Source organism: Monodelphis domestica, chromosome 4 (assembly GCF_027887165.1).
Source record: "Monodelphis domestica isolate mMonDom1 chromosome 4, mMonDom1.pri, whole genome shotgun sequence".
NCBI lineage: Eukaryota > Metazoa > Chordata > Mammalia > Didelphimorphia > Didelphidae > Monodelphis > Monodelphis domestica.
The window spans coordinates 265,196,870-265,223,649 of NC_077230.1; the positions used below are offsets into that span (position 1 = coordinate 265,196,870).

The 26,780-nt window shown below is 33.8% G+C and overlaps 1 protein-coding gene across 3 annotated transcripts in view; it reads left to right on the top strand.

The window, feature by feature from the left end:
- The first annotated feature begins 85 nt into the window (after positions 1–85).
- MRE11 (MRE11 homolog, double strand break repair nuclease) overlaps positions 86–26,780 on the top strand; it is a 73,282-nt gene continuing 46,587 nt past the window's right edge. Inside the window, exons 1-11 of one of the 3 annotated variants that reach the window (XM_007494997.3) lie at positions 86–104; positions 1,315–1,448; positions 3,021–3,153; positions 5,077–5,237; positions 8,950–9,037; positions 12,800–12,941; positions 15,255–15,369; positions 18,177–18,362; positions 19,336–19,507; positions 20,447–20,527; positions 23,412–23,538. In XM_007494997.3, coding sequence (XP_007495059.1) covers positions 1,429–1,448; positions 3,021–3,153; positions 5,077–5,237; positions 8,950–9,037; positions 12,800–12,941; positions 15,255–15,369; positions 18,177–18,362; positions 19,336–19,507; positions 20,447–20,527; positions 23,412–23,538 — 1,225 coding nt within the window. In that variant the 5' untranslated portion in view covers positions 86–104; positions 1,315–1,428. The other 2 variants (XM_001368368.5, XM_007494998.2) reach the window with 2 other exon arrangements.

Consider the following 26,780-nt stretch of genomic DNA (forward strand, 5'->3'; position numbering starts at 1 on the left):
ACTCGTTCCCAAGGCCTAACCATGAACCCTATGCAGCAGCCAACGGGAGTAGAAGAATCCGGGAAGTTCTCGCGCGACCTCAGGAAGCTTCGCGAGAATATAAAGTAGGTCTTTCCTTCTTCCGCTTCTCTTTCCCGCCCGTTCTCATCTATGGAAGGGCCGGAGGCGGCCGCCGCCGGTGCTGTCTGAACCTCCCTCACGGCCCTTTCTCCTGCACCCCGGGTAAAAGGCAGCTTGTATTGCCTACTATTGCCTTATTTCCGGCTACCAGGCCGGAACCTGGCTGGGAAGGATGGTCTTCCCCAGCCCCCACCCCCCGGCCAGGCTGGGATTCCCGGACCCCCTGGAATGCCTCGCCATGGGGTTTAGCCCTGGACCAGAGAGACCCAAGCAATGGAGGGGGAAGCTTGGGTCATTTTTGCCAGCCCGATCCCTACTCTTCGTGTTGGCAGCTAGTACCTGATCTGGTTCTCTCCTCCCTTTCTCTATTGTTTTTCTGTGCCCTGCCCCCTGGCACCTTTGTCACGGTAGACCACGTGTGTTGTTATTTACCTAGACGTTAAGCTTGAATCCAATTTTTCCGGAGATTCAATTTTCTGTTAAATAGAAGGATGACTTTAAGTGAGAATTAGATAATTGTTTTTATAAACTCAATGTAGTCCTTGCCTTAAAAGAAAAATACTGGTTGGACCTTGTGGGAACCTTTCCTTCAGTGTGCAAAGTCGATGTCCTTCTCTGCCCTCCCCAAAGAAATGAGAAATATCATTGAGAAAATAGTATTCATTGTAAAGAGACCAGTTGTGGGACTAGTGGTATCAAAACTGTACTTTTGAATCCACAATCTTACAGTATATCAGTTTTTTTAAAAAAGGTTATATAAGCACATATATTACATATAAGTATGAGGCTACTGGTTTATTAGAATTAGTAATATATAACACTTTATAGGTAGGATTCTATATTATGTGTTATGACATGTTCACATATGTGCTCACATCCACAAGAAGTTGATAAAATGTGTTATATCATGTTCACATATTTCCATGTAGCATACTCATACCCAAGAATCAGCTAATTTAGTGAAATAGTATTTCAAGTCTTGGGTTCAAGTTTTGTTTGTGACACATACTGGTTGTGAGATTCTGGAGAAGTTACTTTTTAGTGCCCTAGGCATCTGAGAGTTGCAGAATTTAAGAAAAATATTTTAAATATGCCTAATTTTTTTTCTATTTTTACAGCATGTTATATAAATATATATGTATAAAAAATCCTCTCTAAATGCATTTTAAAAAATACAATCATTTTGTCTTTTAGAGCTGACTTGGAGAATTGGAACGATAAATTTCCTGAGCAGTAGGACCTTAGGCAGTATTTGAAGCTACTTGGTGATATTGCTAGCCCAGAGCAACTGGGTTGAAGGTAGAGGAAATGAATTCTGCAGATACACTGTAAGCCTCATTACCTCCAAGAATCTTTGTTTTTTTCAAAGCCTATTGGTTTGCTTATGTAAGGAAGAATTACTGAAGTGTTGGTTATAAATGTTTTGCTTGTGAGTACAAATTTTAGTGCATTAAACATCTTTAACACTTGTTTCACTTTCAAAAAGCTCATAGAGTCTTTAGTTTTATTATAATGCATGCAGAAATTATGGAAGGAGAATGTAGTCTATTCTTAAGTGAGAGGTAGCTTGAAAGAATGGCTCTCTAGCCAGCCTTAAAGCCAAAAAAGATTATAGGTTACAGAGAAGGTGCCAATTTGCATTTATTAATAAATTTATTAAATTCTATCTGTGTGAGTCCAAGTTTGAGTGTTAAGGAAGATACAAAGTTTATATAAGACATAGTCTCTGTCCTCATAGAGCCCTTAAGAAAAGAAAAAGTCCTCAGTTCTATAGCATTTTAAAATTTGCAAAGGGTTTTAAACATTTTCCATGATCCTCACAACAAGCCTTTGAGGTAAATACTACAAGTGTTATTACCTACATTTTATAATTAAGGAAGTTATAATACAGAATATTATATAAGGGCATAACAAAGTTATATAAGCATAAGGCCTCTGGTGGTTTAAAGGTTATCTTGGAGTGAGGAACAGGGTGGATCTGGAAAGTTTTCTCCAGGAATTGTTATTTAAATTGCACTTTCTGTAGGCAGAGGAGGTAGTAGAAAGGACATGCTAAATAGGAAAAAATGTGAACAAAGGCAAAATAGGAAATTAGAACATGTGAAGGGGCTTGAGTATAAGGCCAGGAAGCTTGAACTTTACTTACTTGGAAATAGAATTTTGAGCAAGGAGGTGATATGCCTAGCACACCATGGCAGCTAGGTGGCATGCTCAATAGAGTTATGTGTCTGGAGTTAGGAATATTCATCTTGAGTGCAAAATTTGACCTCAAACACTTTACTAGCTGTGTGACCCTGGGCAAGTCACTTAATCCTGTTTGCCCCAGTTTCCTCCTCTGTAAGGTAAGCTAGAGAAGATAATAGTCAACCATTTTAGTATCTTTGCCAAGAAAATCCCAAATTTGGTCACAAAGAATTAGACTTGACTGAATTGAATCCAGACCATAATAATTTCACAGGTGTGTGAAGGATAGATTAACTATGAGGAGATTGAAATTGGAATAATAGTGGGGAGACTTTTTAAAATTGAGGTTATTGGTAATGACAGTGATGATTACAGCGTGACATGATAATATGATATAGTGGTGGTAGCACTGAGAAGAGGTAAAGGAGGATATAGAGGAAGATGCAGAGGAAGAATTGACAGGATTTAGCAACTGATTGTATATCAGAAGTGAGAGACACTGTGAATGATGGTGCCACTAATAGAAATAATGTAGTAAGGAAGTGCAATTTCCTTTGGGAAAGACAATAAGATTCGTTTAGTACTGAGGTACTTGACAAGATATCTATAGAGATATGTCCTTTACAACTTTTATAACACATTTGATGTGTATTTATAATTTGAGATTATCTTAGTGTGCTAAAATTTATAGGAAATGCATTTTCTTTCCAATACAGTGATGATGAAGATACATTTAAAGTTTTGGTTGCAACAGACATTCATCTTGGATTTATGGAGAAAGATGCAGTCCGAGGAAATGATACGTTTGTAACACTGGATGAAATTTTGAGACTTGCCCAGGAAAATGAAGTGAGTTAGCTTATTTCTTTCTTTGGTGGGATTTCTACTCTGTTGCCTCTAAAAAAAAGATTATTCCTTCTTTCCCCTCATATTCAATTTTTGCTCTCACCTGGTCTGTTTTTATATGAATGTCATCAATATTGTTGTGCAGATAGTTCAGTTAAATACTTTACAAATGGAGCTTACTTTATTTAAAAGCATATCTTTGTAAGCTATGTAAAATAGAACTATATTTGTAGGCATGAGAAAAGTACTTCTACTCAATTTTTTGGTCATGGCTTAGTTAAACTATACATTCCACTTTTTGATTCCTTGTTTTTAATGACAACCTGCCCTGACTTCAGATAACGAGTGGTTTCTTTATTCTTCTCCCTTTCTGACCTTTTAATATTGGGAAGGATCTGATGTTGTCCACTTTTATTTTTGGACTGATTACACTTTATTATGAATAATTTTCACTTAATTGGCATGTGAATTTTAGATTTATTTCTAAAAGTGGAGGAAAAAGCTTTTTTTTTTTTTTTAAGAAATTTCAGACTTCTGTCAACAAGTAGGTGATATTTTTAGGGGGTGGAGGGAGAAGTTAAGGAGATCCTGAAATTACACAAAAGTTACTTGTTAAGTTGGACCAAAGATAAAACTTGATTGAATTCTTTTAGATTACAATGTTCAGAGGTGAGAGATAGTGGCAGTGGTATCTTCCTATAGAATTCCCTATTCCTTTGGATAGGATGTCAGCTTCTACTGTGACTTTTCCTGGAAGTCCATTCTCTATTAAGAATACAAGAGGTGATATCTTCTATTCCCAGCTTATTCTAGAACCTAGAGCCTCTCTTAACATAGCATAGATATGTAGGCAAGGACTTCCTCCCAGATAATTAGCCTCTTCCACCCTGGCATACAGACAAAAACATTCCTGCCCGAGTACAGGTTAATATCCATATATTCCCCAACCTTTTGCCAACTCTAAATGTCTGTCCCAAGATTCCTAGATATTTAATTTTGTTTTAGGGTTACATCTTAGACTTTCTTAAGAGAATTATAGTGTCCAGAATGAAGAAAGTAATAATACTAATATATTCTGTTCTGTTTTTCTCAAATCTAGAGTTGTTTGTTCAGTTCTGGGTACTGTGTTAGAAAAGAAATTGGCAAAATTGAGAGTATCTCCAGGAGGATGTTTGAGTTAATGAGATGACTGGAGAGCATGTCATATGAAGATAGATTGGAGAACATGAAATTGTTTTTCCTGGAGAAGAGAAAGCAACAAAAGTTAAGGGAGTCAGGGTAACTGTCCTTGAGTAACTGAAAGGCCTTCATTGGAAGAGCGATTATATTTGTTCTTCTTGACAGACCTGTAACAATATATGGAAGTTATAGAAAGAGGCAGATTTTAGCTTGATATAAAGAAAAACTAACAGTAAGAACTGTCAAGAGAAGGGGCAGCTTAGGGAAATTGTGGGTATCCCAACATTTTTAAAGTGCCTAGATAAGTGCTTGATAACCTTTTTTTTGGAGGGGGGGAGATCCTTCTCTGCTGTTAGTTGGACTAAATAGTTTCTAGGATTCTGCAATTCATCTAGGTCAATAATTACTACAAGTTTTTTATCTTTCTCATTGTTACTACTTATCTGTTGAATTTTAATCAATTTTAATAACAGAAAAGTAGAATTGTTGATGCTTGATGTTCTTGGAAGGTGAATTTGAGAAACAGAGTGGGAAAATTTGAGTAATTATAAATTAGTAATTCTAAAAAAGCAAGTTCCTATAGCTAATCCTATAGTAAAAAATATTTAAATCTTTAGATTTCCATCTCTATTTAAAATTTACAAAGATATATACACACACACACATATGTGTGTGTATATGTATGTATGTTAAACAACTCATTGTGGAAGTACAAAATATACTGACTCCAAAGTAATTATTTTTTAGGTGGATTTTATTTTGTTAGGTGGTGATCTTTTTCATGAAAACAAACCCTCAAGAAAAACATTGCATACATGTCTGGAACTATTAAGAAAATATTGTATGGGTGATCGTCCAGTACAATTTGAAATTCTCAGTGATCAATCAGTCAACTTTGGTTTTAGTAAGTAAGTATGTTTATATTGAAATATCTAATTTAATTGTGTATAATGGAATTAAGTTAAGGGCTTGACTAAAATATGTGAGAATTCTAAAATAATATGGTGGTCACTGATTTAAAATATTATAACTCAAGTCAAAATGACTTTTAATAGTTTTTATTTACAAAGGTGTGGAAAGAGTGAAAGTAGAGAAATGCAAAAAGAGGGTAGAGAAGATGTCTACTCTATCACACTAAATATTGCTTTGGTGCTTGCCTCAGCCCAACAGGGCTTGTTAATCCTTAATTGGAGGACCTGGAATCCCACCTACAAGACCTCCTGCAAGAAGGGAAGTCCTCTCTGAAACTAATCTCTTTCCATATACAAGGAAAGGAAGGCTAGCTACTCATCCAAGAGGCAGTCCAAGTCCCAAGTTACCTCCAAGAGGCAGGTCACCAGTCAAAGAAAACTACAGAAAACTGTCTCCAGAAGACTTCTCTCAGAAGTCTCTCCAGCTGAAAAAATTCAGGGCTTTTATAGTGACTTCTTGTCCCTTCCCCTCTTCTCAGGGGCCAATCACAGCTTCCAAATTGCTGAGCACTGCACAGGGGGGCAGTGTCTGTGGGATTTACAATTCTCATCCTCTGAAGGTATAAACTCTTACCAAAAGGATTCACAACTTCCTGACTGATTGAGTTTTAAGGGTGTGAACTCTTTAAGTAAGTGACTTGTGAATTCTCTTACTTGATGGCTAACAAAATATTAAGTAGGGTTGCTTTCAGTTTTTGGTTGATTAAATTAAAAGTTGCTGGGGGCAGCTGGGTGGGTCAGTGGATTGAGAGCCAGGCCCAGAGATGGGAGGTCCTGGGTTCAAATGTGACCGCAGACACTTCTAGCTGTGTGACCCTGGGCAAGTCACTTGACCCCCATTGCCTAGCCCTTACCACTCTTCTGCCTTGGAACCAATACACAGTATTGATTCTAAGACGGAAGGTAAGGGTTATTTAAAAAAAAAAATTAAAAGTTGCTGATTGATAGACAAAGAACGTTTGAAACATACTATGTATATTAATAGTTAACCACTTAAGTTTCATTGTAGTCAAATTGTATTTTTTGAGAAATGTTGACTGTACAGATTAAAATTTCCCAACTGTAAAGATTAAAATTTAGGGAAATTGAGGCATGTAGAAATTAGTTTTTCTCTATAAGGAGTATTATATTTTTATGAGGTTTATTAAAGGTTAAGGATTAAAGAAAATACAGAATAAGAAAGCACATGCCTAGGCCAGAGAGGCTTAGACAAGATTAACCTCACATCATGAAAGAGACACGTCTGCTCCAAAACGGAAGTCCAAAAGAGCCCGAGCCTATTCACAACCAGGTTTAAATACTACCCCATCTCGATCTCAGCCCAGGTGAGAATTCAGTGAGATTAGAGGGCATTCTGGGGAAGTGGAGCAAGGATTTCTGGGGATTGAAGTCCTGGATTCGAGTCTATTTTTACATGACTTGATTATCTTACCCTATTAAGAATATAATAGTTTCAGATCAAATTTATATATTTTTCATTAAATTTTGGTGATTTCCTTTAGAATTGCTTTGTTAATTTTATTAACTCTTTTGAAAATAATTTTTTAGATTGCTCTAGCATTGTGACCACATTTGAAAATACTTGTATAAAGATTGTTATACTGTTTGTTAATGAAGTGTGCATCACTGCCCAAAATGTCATGCTCAATATATGCTATATGTAGTTAACTTTTGTTACAAGGGAATCACTTTAAAAGACTGATACATATTAATTTAAGGTCGCCAAGGAATTCAGCTATGTAATTCCTAAATGAAAACTCAAGTTTGCAGTCAATCTTTTATGGAGTTTAATTACAATAGGAGGAAGAAAGGAATTAGAGATAGAGAGAGAGAAAAAGGGAGAGAAAGGAATAGGGCTTAAATACCCCTTCTGTTTAGGCTGGGCCAAAAGGCCCAAGCCCTTAGATAGCTGGGGCAAAGAAAGGAGATCAGTCCCTATTACTCACGTGACCAAAATGGAGAAACAGTCTCAGAGGCCCCCACCTTCAGCTTCCTTCAGAGCAAGCTTCTCAGAGTACACTGCCACCACTCCCATCAACTCCTCAACCACCTCCGAGTCTTCAGACCCCCCCTGATCTTTAAGGAAACCATCCAAGTTGCCTCCCCTCAGTTCTCACATCTACCAATCACTCTCCATCAATTTCCCTGTGCCAATGGAGGCTCTAGCTTAACCCAGGACCGCCCAGAGGCTTTGCACATGTCTGTTGAAGGTCATATTTTCAAATGATTAAATCTTTGCTCCTTTGCTACAGCCCTTTCTAAATCCTGTTAACCTGAGTAGGGTAGAGATTGGAATAATTAAATTTTGATCTAGGCTGCAGCCCTTACTCAATCCTGTTAGGACTGAATAGGGTGGAGATTGATTCCAAGTATCTCCATTGTATCAATTCTAAAATCAATCATGACTCAAAGAAATTCCTGTTCTATGCTTAAGCATAGGTCAAAGTCCTTTCCATTGTTCAGCAAAAGGTTTCTCTCCTAAAGTAATCTTAAGAAGGGAAGAGAAGGAACCTCCCATGCCAATGGGGTTCCCATTCCAATAGACTATCAGTAAGAAATTTTCCAAGTATGAAATATCCCAATGGTGAAATTTCCAACATTTATAAGTCTAAGGAATTTTGAGGTTTACACTTTTGGCCAGTATATCTTTATTTATCTTATCAAAATCAAGTCTCTAGTTTTTGTTTAAGAGTTTACAGGTAAAGACACTTGGCTTTCATGTTTGGTTGTTAGTCATTTTCTGTCTTAGCCGACTCTTTGTGACCCTTTTTGGATGTTTCCTTGGCAAAGATACTGGAGTGGTTTGCCAATTCCATCTCTAGCTCGTTTTACAGTTGAGGAAACAGGCCAACAGAGTTAAATGAATTGCCCAGGGTCACAGAGCTAGTCTGAGGCTGCATTTGAACTTCCTTACTCCAGACCCATTACTCTATCCACTGTACCACCCAGTTGCAGGTTTTCTCATGACATCATTATTTTTATTTAACATATTTGTTGATATATGTTTGAGTTCTTGCTTTCTTTCTACTCCTTCACCCCCTACCACCTATGCCTACTACATTGCTTTGCACATGGTAGGGACTTAATAAATATTTGAAATTGAAGCATGGGCAAGAGGCTACAAGGATGGAGGTTGAGGTTTTCCATCCACAGAGTTATTACTAGAGAAGAGCCTTTATTTAACTTCCTTTGATCTCACAGGAAAGGCATGAATTAGAGTGACAGGAAATTTATAGAAAACATAATACTGAGTTGAAGCTATATATAAACCTGAGGAAAGGAAAATATTCTTTTTTTTCAAAGGAGTTTGAAAAAGAAAAGGAAATTTGGGAAGTATCTTTGCTTGAAGATTTATGAATTTCTATATATGTCTCAATAGAAATAACCTAATACTAATCCCAAAGAGCCATTTAAAATTTACTGTGAATGGTTTTTGCATTACTCCTACTGATATTTCATTAGCTGTTTTTTATCTAAAATTGAGTTGCATTTTTTTGTTTGTAATTGTCTGTTATCATTTAATAATTGCATATTTGTAATTTATACTCTTAATATTTAATAATTACATAAATTTCAATGGGTGGTGTTTGTAGACAATAGCTTTTGTCCTTTACACATTTTGTTTTATTAACACTTTCTTTGTGTTTAGGTTCCCGTGGGTGAACTACCAAGATGGCAATCTCAACATTTCTATTCCAGTTTTTAGTGTTCACGGCAATCATGATGATCCCACAGGGGTAATTATCATATTCCCTGAGTTTGAGGGTATAAAAATGGCCATCCTTGTTTTTCCTTGGGAGTAGGTTATTTTAAAAAACATTCTAGGCTGTGTCTAAGTGAAATATTAGAAGAACCAGAGAAAAGTTTCTTTGCGTATAGCTTCTTTAGTGTCTTCTAATGACTTGTCAATGATTTATATCTGAAATAAAAATTGGATTACTGAGTTTTTATTCCTTTTGTGGTCTTAAAGGCAGGTAAAGACTCATCTAGAGGCAAAAATGATTATTTCACAAATAATTTAAAATCTTAACTAAGTATCTTGAGTGGATTTTTAAAAAAAATTTATTTTGTCAATTTAGAACATTATTCTTTGGTTACAAGAATCATATTCATTCCCTCCCTCTCCTAGCCTCACCCTTCCTATAGCTGCTGTGCAATTCCCCTGGGTATTACATGTGTCCTTGATCAAAACCTATTTCCATGTTGTTGATGTTTGCACTAGGATGTTCATTTAGAATCTACATCCCCATTTATATCCCCTCAACCCATGTAATCAAGCAGTTGTTTTTCTTTGGTGTTTCTACTCCCACAGTTTTTCCTGTGAATGTGGATAATGTTCTTTCTCGTAAATCCCTCAGAGTTGTTCTGGTTGACTGCATTGCCACTAGTGGAGAAGTCCATTATATTCGATTGTACCACAATGTATTAATCTCTGTGTACAATGTTCTCCTGGTTCTGCTCACTCTGCATCAGTTCCTGGAGGCCATTCCAGTTCACATGGAATTCCTCCAGTTCATTATTCCTTTGAGCACAGTAGTATTCCATCACCAACATATACCACAATTTGTTTAGCCTTTCCCCAATTAAAGGGCATCCCCATATTTTCCAATTTTTTGCCACCACAAAGTGCAGCTATGAATATTCTTGTACAACTCTTTTTCCTTATTATTGAGAAGATTTTTTTTAACAGAAGAGAAGCTAAAAGTCTTTATTTTAGAATGTTTGATTTCAATTTTTTGATCTATAAATATTCTAAATCTTCATTTATCTAGTTTTTGGTTTTCACTGTTGATTTTTGCAGAATACTTCATAGCTAATTGTGTTTCTAAATTGCTTTGGTATATATTCATTATATCCAATTTCTAGGAAGTTTTAATTACACTTGGCATGTGATCCTAGTAGAAATAGATCATTTATATTGTATTATATTAAGGCAATTAGGTGATATTGTGGATTAGAGTGCTGAGATTGAAGCCAGAAAGATTTGAGGTCATATTAGCTTCAGATATTTAGTTACTATCTATGACTCTGGGCCAGTCACTTAACTTCTGTTCACCTCAATTTCCTAAGCTATAAAATGGGGATCTTAATAGCACCTACCTCAAAGGATTTTTGGGACTGCAATAGTTATAAAGTGCTTAACACTGTGTGGTACATAGTAAGTGCTATATAAATGCCTATTCTCTTTTCCCTCTCCCATTTTATAATGCCAAAAAAAAGACCTTATTTAGAGTGAAATAGAAGTTGCCCATTTTTTTATGTAGCTTGTTGTTTAACTATCAGACATAGTGTTCTAAACAGTGTTACATATTTATGTGGTAAACATTTATTATCCCATAATATGTGATGATATGGAGATAAAACGTTTTCCATGATCTCCCCTTTTTTGCTTCCTTCCTCAAGTTTCCCAGTGTTTGTTAGGGTTTCTCTTTTGTCTCCATCACTTATTTCTTTGCATTATAATTCTGTCTCTTTATATTGTATCCCTTCTAGGAGAATTTAAGCTTCTTGAATCCAGGGACTATATTATTCATATTTAACAAACATTTATTAAACACTACTATGCATTGTCCTCAATATTAGGGATACAGAGACAAGAGTGAAGCAGTCCATGCTCTCAAGGAGTTTATATTCTACAAAGGGAGACAATCATCTTCAGAGATGAATACAGATTACATACAAATAAAAGTACATAGAGATGAGGGGAAGCTAACAACTGGGACAATCAAGAAAGAACTCTTGAAGGGGAGCACTTGAGCTGACCTTTGAAGGGAGCAAGAGGTTCCAAGAAGCAGAGGTTAGGAGGATGAGCATTCTTGCCCTGGGGGAGGGTCTGCAAGCAGGTAGAATGGTGTAAACAGGGATCAGCAATTGTACCAGTTCAGCTGCAACCGAACCTGTAGAGAGAGCGTAAAGGGAAGTAATGTATAAATCAACTTGGAAAGACAGTCTGGATCCAGATTTTAAGGGTTATTAAATGTCAAAAAGAAGAAGTTAAAAAAACATTGAGGGGCAACTGGGTGGCTCACTGAATTGAGAGCCCAGCCTAGAGATGGGAGGTCCTGGGTTCAAATCTGACCTCAGACACTTCCTAGCTGTGTGACCCTGGGCAAGTCACTTAACCCCCATTGCCTAGCCCTTACTGCTCTTCTGCCTTAGAACCAATACACAGTATTGATTCTAAGATGGAAGGTGAGGGTTTAAAAAAAACAAAAAACATTGAAGCTTATTGAACATTGGTGTCACATGGTCAGATGTGTTCTTTAGGGATATCACTATGATGAACTGTGTGGAGGATGGTTTAAAGAAAGGAAAGATCTGAGGCAAGGTGGTCATTTAGGAGGGTATTATAATAAATGAGGTAGACCTTGACTTAGGTAATTATTTGATTAGACAGAAGGAAAGGAGAGCAAGAGATATTGAGGAAGTAGACTTGGCAAATAATAGGATATGTGAGTAAATCATAATAAAAAGAGTATAGAATGACTTACAGACTGGGATCCTGAGTGATTAGAAGAATGGTGATCACTTTAATGGAAAGGAATATTAAGAGTGATGGATGTAGGGGGAAAGACAATGAGTCCTATTTTGAATGTGCAGGATTTGAGATATATACAGACTATCCTAGGACATATATAAATAGGAAGTTGGAAATTTGGGACTAGAACTCAAAAAAGACTTGATGGCTGGGTATATAGATTCAATAGACCTTTGTGTGATATGCTAGTTGAACACAGACCAGCTGATTTGATTGCTCTGAAAGAAAGGGCAATCAAAAGGGCAGAAAAAAACTAAGAATAATTTATCTGACTGGTAGGAAGATATTCACAGCAGTTGTGTCAGGGGGTGGGAAGGGAAAGGGACAGGGACCAGAAGAGAAAATATCTCTAAATGGTCATTAGTGTCAATCTTTTATAGAGAAGTGAAGTATGAGAACTGGAAAAAGGTCATTATATTTTGCAGTAAAGAGCTCAGTAGTGACCATGTATAGAGCAGATTCCATCAGGTAGGGTGGGCAGAAGCCAGATTGCAAGGAGTGGTAGGGTCAAGTTAAATGCAAATTTTAAAAGCATTGTAAAAGTGTTAATAGTAAATTATTTTTATCACTAAGAAAGATGGCAGAATTCTGGGTATGATTAAAGACAGAAGGGAAGGAGCAGATGATTGAGGATAGTTTGAAAATTACAGGAGAGGCGATTATTGAGAACAATTATGTCCCTGTTGTCACCAAAGTGCCTTATATGTAACAGTAATAGTAATGATAGTGACAACAATAATGTTTAAAATTTATATCACATAGGTTTGAAATGTGTCATACAGCTAGGAAGTGTCAGATCAGATTTGAACCCAGGACCTCCCATCTCTAGACTTGACTCTCAATCCATTGAACCACCCAGCTACCTCCCCCTGCAATATATTCTATCTTTGTTTACACATAAAACACTGTAAATTTTATGGAATGAATAAAAAATATTAATTGTATCTAACATTTTTTATAGGCAGATGCACTCTGCGCATTGGACATTTTGAGTTGTGCAGGATTGGTGAATCATTTTGGACGCTCAATGTCTGTAGAAAAGATAGACATTAGTCCTATTTTGCTTCAAAAAGGCAGCACAAAAATTGCTCTGTATGGGTTAGGTAAGGTTCTTTTATTCCTGATGTACATTTTATCATTTGTTCAGTAAGGTAAATGAATGTTTTAAGTAAATATCTGGAAAAAAAAAAGGTTAGCAAAACTTCTTTCTTTATGCCAATAACCTTGCTATACTTTTAAAAAATAGCCTTGATAAAACAACATTTTCCCATCTTTTTAGTGATTAATATTTAAAGTTAAAGAAATGTCTTTGTAGTAAATGGAAAAACTATACTGATATTTAAAAAAATTTAGAATCAACCTCACCTAACTAATGGCACTTGGAAAATTTGCTTTGACTACCTTCAGTATGTTAAACCTATTGACTGAAAACTGTTTTACCAAGCTTTTGTTTGTGTATATGAAAGGTTATGAAGGCTCCTAAAACTGAATTTTTTTTAAGTGGTGAGGACACAGATTTATTTATTTTTAATTCAAAGATAATTCATTGGGGACAGCTGGGTAGCTCAATGGATTGAGAGCCAGACCTAGAGATGGGATATCCTAGTTTCATATCTGGCCTGACATGTCCTAGCTGTGTGACCTTGGGCAAGTCACTTAACCCTCATTGCCCAGCCCTTACTGCTCTTTTGCCTTGGAACCAATTTAAAAAAAGCTATTTTATTTGCCCAATTATATTTAATAACAATTTTCAACATATTTTTGAAATTATAAGATTAAAATTGTCTCCCTTCTTCCTTCCTCCTTTCTGGAGATGGTAAGCAATTTGATCGCAGTTATACATGTATTATCAATGCAAAAACATACTTCCATATTGAACGGTGTTGTAAAAGAATACTTATATGAAACCAAAACTGTAAATAAACTTATGTGAAAAATAGTATGCTTTGATTCGCATCTGACTTCCAACTGTTTTTCTCTGGAGGTGGATAGCATTCTTTGTCATAAGTCCTTTGGAATTGTCCTAGATCATTGTATTATTGAGAGTAGCTAAGTCTTTCACCACTGATACAATATTGTTGTTACCTTGACAACTAAAACCAAATTTTAAAAGACTTAATTATACTTGCTTGTTTTAGTTTTTTTAATCTTTAACATACTTTTTAGGTCAAGGACAATTCTCTAGATTGAAGAATCTATTGGGGAATATTGTAACTTATTACCAAAAAATGTGAATTAAAAATTTTTCTTAGATGTGTGTATCATGTGCTCTATTGCTAGTTACTCACTCTAGTTACTCAGAATGTGGTATCCAGTAGTTTCTACTATAAGAAATTAGCAACATTTGTATTTGTGTTTCTGAAATAAAATGCTTTGAAGATGTGCTTAAATACTCTTTCCTATTTGGTAATCCTTGCATATAAATCATGATATTTCATTTATCATTTTTATGGCCTAGTCTTTTTTTCTTTTTTCATTTGAGCAGTATATTTTAATAACAGGAAATAGTTTATAATCCCTTGTTAACATGAATACTTATTTACCCCATATTTTATGAAAGACTTTTATTTGTATTTATGTAATGTCTTTTTCCAAGAAATTTATCATGTTTTTCATTGATCAGTGCTCATAAGCTCTTTTGAGAATTAATAACAACTCACATTTCTATAGCCCTTTAAGGTTTTTAAAAGGATTTCCTTACAATAGCTGTGAGGTAAGTAAAATGATAGGAGATGTTATCTAAATATGGAAGTAGGGCATAGAGATGATATTGGAGCACAACTGGGAGAGAAATACACTTTTATGTTCCATGCACATGATGTTCTTATTTACTACCTATTATCGTTGCTCATTGCCTTTAAATTATGTTATCGAATTTAAAAATCAGAGATAAATGCATTTATCTTTTAGAGTCACTTAGCATAACTTATAGGAATTTTAGGCATAAATAAAATTTTTATTCACATATCAATTGTACAAAAGAATAATTTCAGATAGTTTTTGTGGAGAGTTGGTTGGTTTTTGCCAGTGTAATTATCCCATTTAAGAAGTGCTTCCTTGGCTTTGGATCTATTGCTTCTTACCGTAGCTTGTAAACTAAAGATAGCAAGAGGACAAAATTAGTAAATGATTTTATTTTTAATGTATTTATTTTCACAAGTGGAATAAATGTTTGGTGAAATACATTTATTGTGTAAATATAGAACTGATGCCTTTTAAAAAAAAATCCTTACCTTCTGTCTTAGAATTGATCCTAAGTATTGGTTCTAAAACAATAACAGTAAGGGCTAGATAGTTGGGGTTAAGTGACTTGCTCAGGGTCACACACTGAGAAAGTATAGTTGCCCTCCTGCCCCTGATGCTTTCTTTGTTTCATAATAAGTTGTCTGGTTTAAAAAAAATATTGTCCCTTTCAGGATCTATTCCAGATGAAAGGTTGTATCGAATGTTTGTCAATAAACAAGTAACGATGTTGAGACCAAAGGAAGAAGAAAATAGTTGGTTTAACTTGTTTGTGATTCATCAAAACAGGTAAAAGTATTTGACTAAATTCTGTTATTTAGCAAGCATATGCATCTACTGTTTTTTCTTTCATTTTTTAGGCTTACTTCTACTCATTTCTCTTTGGATTAGGATTAGGATGTGTATTTAAAGCCTCTTTGTATTGAAACCTTCCAGCATCGTAGGATCATAGATTTAGACATTGAAGGTCCTATTTTTCCCATTCATCTAATCCTACCCTCTCATTTATACACGAGGTTTCATTATAGTATTTCACCATCAATTACTTGAATCAAACACTGACTCTATATTGTTTTTGCCTTTCTTTCTATCTTGTGCCTAGCACAGTTTCTGGTAGGTGTTTTATAAAGTGCTTATTAACTTAGCTTGATGCTGCAAAAATTAATTTCAACAGATCTTAAATCTTAAATCTAAATATGGTTACCACATGCAAGGTGTTGGTAATATTATAAAGATAAAAGATGAAAACAGGCCCTGCTCTTTTAGGGGGGGAAAACACATATGTACATAAGTAAATACAAAATATATACAAAAGACTTTCAGAAATGGAGTGCAAAATAACTTACATTTGAGAGCTATATTATTTATTTCCTTATGACATTTTAAATGACATATGAAGATAGTCATGAAAACCTGGACATTGTATGGTTTTTAGCTGTTATTTTGGGATAGTAAAAATTAGGTAGCAAAAATTCTTTTAATATTTTATAAATGTTTTAAACCTAACCATTTAAATGTTTAAAACTAAACCATTAAGAAAATTGAATTTTATCTTACTATGGGTTTAAAAATTAAGATCATGATGATAAAGAATTCTAAATATAGTTTTCCTTTTTTTCTCTTCCTGCATCTCATCAATATTTTTGTTTTTTATATCAGTCAATACGTTATATGCCCTATGACAACATTCAAATTATACATATGTGATAAGCTAAACAAATGATATGAGGTAAATAAAAAAGACAATATTTTGAGAGATTTTGCAGGGCAATATTAGATTGTAATATAGATGTAAGTGCTATGTGTCATAGTAGGGAAAACATGGTCAAGGAAGTTTTCATTTATGAGATAGAACTTGCTCTAGGTCTTGAGAGTTGCTTGCTTGTTTTACCTTCTGCCTTAGAATCAGTCCCAAGGTTGAAGAGCCATAAGGGCTAGGCAATTGGGCTTAAAAGTCATTTGCCCATGGTCACACAGCTAGGAAATATCTGAGACCAGATTTATAACTCAGGACCTCCCATCTTTAGGCCTGGTACTCTATCCACTGAACCACCTAGCTGCTCTGAGTTGCTTTTTTTTTTGATAAATTTTCATGGAGCAAAATATTTGTTAAAAGATTTTCAAAATACTAAAAAAAAATCTATAAGTAGAAAAATTACATTAGATAATCAAGTATACCTCCCTTTGGTGTAAAATTGTTTCAAAGGCTGCTCTTTTAAGAACTTAAAAATATTGTAAAATATTTTCCTTCTGAATGTGATGAGTATTTTTTAAATTTTCTACCCATCACAGTCTGGATCAAGCAACCTATGACTACTCACTGTTCTTGTCCTGACTCTTTTTATCTATTTTTTTTATATGTGCCTTTAATCATTTTATCCCTGAAGCCTGGAATGAACTCCTCATTTCCTTTTTCTGTTGAAATTTCACTTTCCAAGGCCCATTTCTTCCATGAAACTTTTTCTGATCTCCCCAGCTTGCATCTCTTCATCCTCAATTTATTTCTTGAGCATTTCATACCTTTCTAAGCATTTCATACTTTTTCTAAGGCTCCTTTGTGTCATAGTTCGTAGTATTTATTTCTTATCTCTTTTTAATTACAAATTTTTGAAAGCAAGGTTTTTATCTTATTTCATCTTTATAATTCCATCATCTAACAATTGCTTGTATATACTAGGTATTTTTTTGCCACATTGAATTTCTTAACATCCTGAAGCCTAAATTAAGTTTATTCTTGGGGAAGCTTTCTCATGATGAATTTTAAATAATTTTTATATTGCATTTCATCTCTTCAAACTTAGCTTAGTGTTTTATTCCTGTGTGATATTTTATTCATTCTGATTATAGTTATAAATATGCCCAAGAGGCATATGACAATCAGATATATCTGTTACTTGCATTATTATTTAGTGTCCTGATCTAAATTTTGAATGCTCTCTAATAATGGCAAATAGCTTCAAAACTCTTATAGGGAATGTGATATCATCATATAGATGGTAAGCCTGAGACCATTACTTCAAGGACATTTGGCAAGGAAACAGATCATAGCCATAGATCTTTCTCACTGTCACTAGATCAATTTATCTCCATTATAAAAAGTGAAAAAAAAAGTTCCTTATGGTTTTGTTTGTATACTTCAAATGATTAGAGTCTACAAAGGGAGTTGGAAAGATTTTTAGGTTTGTGTATTATGAAGAGCAAATATCAATTCTTTTTAACTAAAAAATAATGTTTTTTAAATAAAAACATTTACCTTCCATCTTAGAATATTGATTCTAAAGCAGAAGAGCAATAAGGACTAGGCAATGGAGGTTAAGTGACTTGCTCAGGCTCACACAACTAGGAAGTGTCTGAGGCCAGATTTTAACCAAGGACCTTCTATCTCTATTCTTGGCTCTCAATTCACTGAGCCACCTGGCTGTACCCTACAACTAAAAATATTTTTGATCCGTGTTTTATTTGATGTATATTCAGATAATCTAGGTTTTTTAAGATATATGAATTGACAGCATTGCTTTAATTTTTTGTTACAATTAAAATTTTTCTCAGTTCTGTGTATCTATGTTATATTTTTTTTCCCCTTTATCTTGGAATAGAAGTAAACATGGAGCCTCAAACTACATTCCTGAACAGTTTTTGGATGACTTCATTGATCTTGTTATTTGGGGTCATGAACATGAGTGTAAAATAGCACCAACCAAAAATGAGCAGCAACTTTTCTATGTTTCACAGCCTGGAAGTTCAGTGGTTACTTCTCTTTCCCCAGGAGAAGCTATAAAAAAGTGAGTTTTTGGAAATTTTCATACATTTCTTTTAAAAATTATTTTGTCAGTTAATAGGATAAAATCAAATTATTCCTGGTGCCCAAAGATAGTCTTTTCATGAGTCAGCCTCTCTTTGATATGTTTTTAAAGTACCATTCATTCCATAGATTTAAATTACATAGAATATTATAAAATTTAATCTTTCTACCATCTAATTTTTCAATTTTATATTTCCAAGTTTTCAGGTATTATCTGAAGAGGAATCTATTAGTGATATCTTATGATCCTGTGTATGCTTATTGTTAAGTCCTATTAACACTGGAATTTTCCTTTACTATGTTTCATGTTAATGTTGCAAGAGAGAATTATCAATAATTCTGTTTCTAAATATAGTTGCTTAGCAAAATATAATTTGATATACCATTAAATATAGTCACAATTAGAAAGGTTAATTAGTTATTCATGTTAGAAAGGTATCCTATTACATACCTTGTTTTATCATTTTATTAATGTTTGTTTATGAAATGATTACCTTTGATTAAAATCATGCACAATTCATAGAGATCATATTTTGTCTCAAGAAGTTTACCAATTCACTGTATTATAGTTTCTTGTTGTATTAGATGATGCCTTAAATTTTGTCCTTTATGTAAATATAGAATAGTTTTTGAGAATTTGAAAGTCAAGCTAATTTTTTTCTTTACTCCTCACTTATAATTATGGTAAATCATTTTACTTTTTAAATGCTTTGCCATTTATTTCATAGGATCCTTTGAAAACGTAAATTTTTCCATATGAAATGCCTTTTTTTTTTGCTATAAAGTATACTTACCTGAGATTTACATGGTAAAGACATTACTTTTTAAGTGAATAATTATATTAAGCCATTTAAGATATTTATAGAAAGTATGTTAAATATACAATAATTTCTTTATAAAAATTTGGAAGATTTTGCATGTTCAGATATGCCTTTTTTTTTTCTTTATTTTAGACATGTTGGCTTACTGCGCATTAAAGGGAGAAAGATGAATATGCAAAAAATTCCTCTAAAGACAGTACGGCAGTTTTTCATAGAGGATATTATACTTGCTGATCATCCAAATATTTTTAATCCAAATAGTCTTAAAGTAACCCAGGCAATACAGAATTTTTGTTTGGAGAAGGTAAATATTTTAGTTAATAAAATCACTGGAAGGGGTGGGAAAACCAGAATATTTTTGGTTTTAAAGTTGTTTCATATCATTTGAATTAATTTTACTCATGATTTAAAACATAGAACAAGTTGAATAATTTAAATTAGCAGAAATTTTTAAAAAAGAGAGAGATGAAATAGTATATTGAGATATTTTCTTCATTTCTAGGGATGATTTGGGTCATTGGGTAGTTATTTTATTAAGGCATTTGATGAAAGTAGTCAAATGGTATAGATAGTGATTGTGAACCTTTTAGAGACAGAGTGCCAGGCCCCCACCCACTCCCAGACAAAGTGCAGTGCACCCCTCCCACTCCCCTATGAGTGCTGGGCATGTCCTGCCCCAACTTTATCTAACACAGAGGTAGGAGAAAGTGCTCCCATTGAGCTGCTGGGAGGAGGGGTGGGTGAAGTGAGGAATGTTTTCAGCGAGTGTAGAGAGGGGGAGGGGAGTGGCCTGAGTACTCTACCCCCCTCCAGCTCTGCTGCCTGTGAGCTGCCCTTTGTGAGAGAGGAAAAACACCTTCTTATCCACTGTGCACTCCCATTAGGCTGCTGGGCAGAGGGACAGGGTATGTGAAAAAATGTCATCAGGCACAGTAGAGAAGGGGAGGGGAGCAGCTCTGCCAAGTCCTTCTGCCTTTCGAGTAATGAATTGGGGGGGGGAGGTCAATTGAGTGCCCCCAAAGAATGCCATGTATGCTATCTTTGGCACCTGTCCCATAGGTTCGCCATCACTAGTATAGATGGTAGCAAATTTTATAAGAGCTCATGCTTAATGAAAGATTTTTTCTTCAGGAAGTGGGAAAAAATGAGCTTATGTACTGATGGCAGAAAGGAGATAGTACCAAAATAAAATTAGATGAAAATAATTTCCGGTTGCTAAAATCTTATTTCTACTTTTATCGAGGTTGAAGAAATGCTCGAAAATGCTGAAAGAGAACGTCTGGGAAATCCTCGGCAGCCAGAGAAGCCACTTATAAGATTAAGAGTAAGGCCTGCTTATAAAAAATAATCATTTGTTTATATAACATTGATTACTTTATAATATAGATTTGAAACTTTCTTTTGTCTTAATGTGTTGTAATGATGTTTTATTAGTAAAACAAATCTATCTTGGATAATTTTTCAAATTGTTAAAATAATTTACAGGAAAGAGGTATTTCTACCTTGAAGTAGGGCACATGATGCTACTGTGCTGAGAAAGGGAGCTGAGGTTGATGGATTGCTTGAGCCTCTGGAGTTCCAAGCTACAGTAGGGCTAAAGCTAGTGGGGTGTCCACACTAAATCTTGCACCAATATGGTGAACCCTTGGGAGTATAGAATCACTTTGCTGCCTTGGGAGAAGCAAACCAACCTAGGTTGGAAAACTGAAACAGGTTATAGCTTCCACACCATTCAGCAAATGAATTGCGTCTTTGACTATCCCTTGTACTTCTAGCCTACATGAGATAAGGAGATTGAGTTTCCAAAGGTGGAAAAAGAAAGAAATAAAAAAGTATTTTTAGTATTGCTGTTTATTTTACTATATTTATGATATTAGCAGCATTTTCATATACTAAGCATTTCCTAAGACCTAGAAGGCAGATGAAGCACTTGTAGGTAATAATAATAATTGAAATTTATGTAATGCTCCAAAGTTTGCTGCTTTTCTTCTGCTTATTATCCCTATTGTTTTTTCCCCTATTCTTTACATATAAACTACAGTATTCTCCTTATCCTAGCACAGCCTATTTGATAAACTGTTCTTCTTGCCTCTGTTTGACTCTTAATATCCTTACTTTTATATTTATCCCTTTCAACCTAGTCAAGTCAGTGCCCTTCTCTGATTGCTTAAGAAAAATCAAATGATTATAGTAATCATTTAAGTCTTGTGTTAATCTCTTTCAATGCACTCTCCATCTCTGACTTCTGAAACCTTTCTGATGACTGAATTTTGTAATATATTATTTTTTAAACTATCTTAGCCAAAGTACATAAAACAGTGCCCATAGGTAAGCATATCGATAGAGGCTTGAGACATCATAGATGCATCCTAGGTAGAGGAAATAGTAGATCCTTGCCACACATAAACACATAGAGGGACAGGATATTAGAATTGAACCTAAAACTGTGAAAGAAAAAAAGATGATTGACTGGTCTGGACTTGTATATTACTTTTAGTTTATAGTAGTAGACTAGATTAAGAGCCATTGGTTTTTAGTACCTAGATCCTTTTGCTAATATGGTAGATGCTTCAGGGGCAATAATGATAATATTTTATATTTGTATTGTTTTTCAGTTTTTAAAGCATTTTTAGACAGAGTATCTTATTTTTAAAAGATGGCCATTAATATATGAGTTACATATTAATGTGATTGGCTACCAGAAAGTAGATAATGGAATTTTATCTTTTTCGGTATATAGAGAAGTTGTTTTCAACCTTTCTTAGTCTTTAGACTGCTTTAGCAGGTCAAAAGACCCTATGGACCCATATTGCTTTTTTCCTCAAGCTTTTTGAAATAATGTCACAAGAGTTAATGAGAATAATAGCATGATTTTGGTGAAACACTAGTAAAATCAGATTGTAAGTATACTGGAAAAACCCCTTGGAATCAGGTACTATAAGCCTTTTTATTTTGAGGAACTGATCATCAGATTACTCATCTGTAGAATCAAGATAAAAATACTTAATACTATCTAATAGGGTATGCTCTATTAATGTGAAGGCAGAATTTATTAAATATAACACGGCTCTTCTCCATTAACAGAAAAGTATGGCCACCACCTTAGCCTTTTCTCCATGAATACTTTCAAGACCTAATCCATGGTCTGGCCTCCTGACTGGCACTGGGTTTTTTCTTCTTACATAGAATAGCAACCTAGGAGAACAGTCATTATTTTGCCTCAATGTTTTGCTTAAGAAAAAGCTGTAGTGAAAGAGATTGTTGCCTTAATTATGTGTTTTGAAAGCACAAATTCTGCTAAATAGATTTGTTCTGCCTTTTATTTCACCCCCCTTTTTTTGAGTTTTAAATATCTTTTGAAAATGTTTATTTTGGTAAGCCAGTTGGACTAAAGCTGGTTTTGTTGCATTATTTCAAATTTTTAAGAAAAAATAAAATGAAAAACTTTTAAAAATTTACTTTTTAATTAGGAACTTGCTAAATGCCAACATTTCAAATACATAATTGAAAAGATTATATATGAAACCATGAACTGCTTATTTTTTTTAAAACTCCTTACCTTCTGTCTTATAATCAATACTGTGGATTGGATCCAAGGCAAAAGAGTGGTAAGGACTAGGCAGTGAGGGTTAAGTGACTTGCCCAGGGTCACACAGCTAGGAAGTATCCGAGGTCATGAACTGCATATTTTAAAAATGTTTCATTGATACTCTTTATCACTCTCATGCATCAATTCTCCCTTTTTCCTGTCCCTTTGTCCCTCCCACCTCTCCTTTGAAACCCTCTCATGACAAGTGTGTTTAAGCAAAATAAATTAATTTTTGCTTCTGAAATGAAAATATTTTCTGAATTTTAGATCAAATGTAAAAAAACCTTTTTTGAGGGTCTTGTTAACAGTTTTTGAAGTAAAGACTTGACCCATGTAGCTATTGTAATATTTTCTTAGCCATTAGTATATTATTGATTTGACTGTCTAAATAGTAGCTTTGTTTCAGTCTTAAACCCCTTTAGCTTTAGTTTCTTAATAAGAAATGGTGCTATAACCATATTACATATCTTACAAAGATGGGGTGAAAATTATACTAATTTTAAAATGTTACAGAAAAGGAACTAAATAATAATTTCTAATACTTTTTTAGAAAAGAAAAACTGTTGATTCTAGGGCTTTTAAAATGACTTCTTCTTTATAGCATATTCTATATTTGTAGGTTGATTATACAGGAGGATTTGAACCTTTCAATGTTCTCCGCTTCAGCCAGAAGTTTGTGGATCGGATAGCTAATCCAAAAGATGTTATTCATTTTTTCAGGCATAGAGAACAAAAGGAAAAAACAGGTAATACAGATATTTTTACAAGTTAAGAAAATGAATATTGTGTTTATGTAAATCAATCATTAGTGAAAAAAATAGAGAATGACAAAAAACCTATTACTCTTTCTCCCATGATATTTTAGGAAAATGAAATACTTAATACTAGTTATAACTAAGTCATTTTCAATCATTTCCTCTCCACTGAGTAAATGTAAGACCTCATCAACTGATATGGAGTATGCAAGAATTTTTTAAAGTGTTATTTAATATTTTCCATAAGAGTATTCTTTTTTTTTTTATTGGGAGGTGAGAGGAAAAGAAAATAATTTTGTTGTTCATAAAAAATAAATAAAAATGCTTCTAGTAATTTATTTTGAATAGTTTAGAGACTTGACACATCTTGCATATAAAAATTTTTATCAAATCTATGTAAATATTTCTTGCATAGCTGATCTAAATTTTTGCATCAGTCCTTTAAAATTTTATAACTTGAAACATTTTCCAAATACTCTAAAGCTTAGAAAGAGGAAATTTCCTATACATATATATTCCTATACATACATATATTCAATTATATATTAGTTTTCATGATATTCTTTAATGTTCACTTACAAGAAATATTTTTCATTAACTATTTATGCACTTTTTGGAAGACTGATTAAACCAAAAAAATCATATGATAGAGCAAAATGAAGAGCCTAGACCTATTTATTACTGAGGAACCTATATCAAATGGATTTATCTTTTTATTATGAAACCCAAGTGGGAACAATCTATATTGTCAAAGAGACCATTTGCATTTTAAAATATAACTTATTATCTAAACTTTTAAAATTATCTAAACTTATTAACCATTTTCAAACTAGAGAGAAATGAAAATAATTGTACATAAAATAATAAGCTTGTCTTATTCATAGAACAGTTGAACATAGTAACTTTAACAAGTTAATAACTAAATCATCTTGTTTATTTCAGTGTCTTCTGAACTTCTTTTTCTGTGATTCTTCTGGATGTGGTTGTTTTTTTGTATACAATTATAGCACATAGACTACTTTTTAATTATATTTCTGTCAGTTTGCATCCATGTTTCTTTATTTTATTCATATTTTTCTTATAAAGTGATAACATTCTATTTCTCAGTTTCTCCTTTTTTTTTTTGCTATTAAGAATGCTGCTACTATGAATGGTTCTATATAAATAGGTCTTTATTCTCCAGCCTTTAAGATGTACAATTCTCGTAGAGGGAACACTTGATCAAAGGATTTTTATCTCTTATTGTATAATACAATATAGTATTTAGGGTTTAACCCTCAACTCAGCACTCCTCAGGTCTCTCTTTCCCTCTCCACAAAAATAAACTTAAAAAATCAAGTTGAGAGCAGAAAGGGGCAGCCAACTATATTGCTATGGATGGAGGTCAGAGCTTTCTTCAGGCAGACTTCTTAGCCCTTCTTGGGTGACTAAGGATAACCAAAACCACGGGAAAAGGGTCTTACTGTGTGTCCATCAGTTTCATCATATATAGGCTATCTTTTATTTGTTGAAGTGATAAGAATTTACTGCTTCTTCATGTTTGTGATAAATATCAATCACATTATCTAATAATATATGTGTGATTTTAAAAATTAAATAACCCATTTGGGATTTTGTGAAATGGTATAGCTAATTCTATTTTTCCACACTTCTGTCCAGTTTTCCCAATAGTTTTGTTGGTAATTATATATCCAGTGCTTTTTAATTTTGGTTTTAGCTAATATTAGTCTTGGTAGTCAACCAAGCAGCCAGGTAGTATAATGGACAGAATATTGGAAGACCTAAGTTCAAATCTAACTTCTCCAACACTTAGGAACTTTGTGATCCACTTAACCTCTGTCTGCTTTAGTTTCCTTTTCTATAAAATGGAGATAATAATAGCACTTACCTCCCAGGGTTGTGAAATTCTGAGATGACATTTGTAAAGCACTTTGCAAGTCTTAAAATGCTATTTAAATGCTAGTTATTATGTTATTATTGTAGGCTATTTGGTTTAAATTTTAATGATAATTTTTAAGAATTTACTTAATTTAACATAATAAATTGTCTTTTAGCAGTGTTTTGCCTCAATTATCAATAAATCAGTAAAACATTTTTAACCTTATTTGTCAAGCATATGCTAGGCAGTGAGGAGAGTAATACAAAGAATGAAGCAATTCATGTTATTAAAAACAAACAAACCACTTATGTTTAATAGGGAAGACAAATATATTTATTACTACATAAAGAAATATAAATTGAATAAATACAGATAAAACAAAGCATTTAAATACAAGGCAGTTTGAGGTGGAGAGGACACTAGATGTTTGAAGAATTATGAAAAACTTGATGAAGGAAAATGACTTTAAGTCTTCCCTGTTCTCTCCCCTCACCCCCACCCCCGAGAGTTGTAGCTTCATTTTTCTCCTTGTATAAATCATTTCACATCTTTGGTCTCAGTTTCCTTTGCCGAAAAATGAAAGGGTCAAACTAGAGCTGTATAGTCCATTATTGGAAATGTTTCATTAGGTAGGCCTACTTGTAAGATTTATTTATTTTTTCTTTATTCTAGTAGAACCAACTCCTTTAGAACAAGGACTTTTAAATTTTTATATATATCCTTGTACCATACTGCCTTGTTCATTGTGGGTACTTAATATATTTGTGTTGAATTGATTTTAGTGTTTTATTGAAGCACAGTGGAACTGTATAGAATATGATGCATACCATGTGATCATACGTTTTAGAGCTGGAAAGATACTTTAGAGATTATCTAGTCCTAACTCTATCATTTTGCAAATGAGGCAACAGATGCCCCGAAAAATTTAATGATTTTCCCATAGTTGTGTAGATGGTAAGATTTTAGAGCTGAATTTTAAATCTACATCCTTTCTCTCCAAATCCAGGATTCTTTCAACTATATTATGTAAATCAAGGCCAAACACTGTTGATGATGGGAATGAAGTGTAAAAAATGCTAACAACAATGATTTTTATTCATTTTATAACTGAGGCTTCAAATACATGTTTTTTATTATACATTTTCCATAAAGCCCTCTACTTTTTCATTTTCTTACTTTAATACTTAAAGGAATTATTATTTTTTTTAATTCAAATTGCAGCCTCTTTACAACTTAGTAGATATTCTTTGACATCTACTGTTGTTGAATTATTCACCACTCTGTAGCCAGCCTAATGATGAGAATTTAAGATATTAGCTAGTTTGGATTTGGGATTATAGACATAAAGGTACAA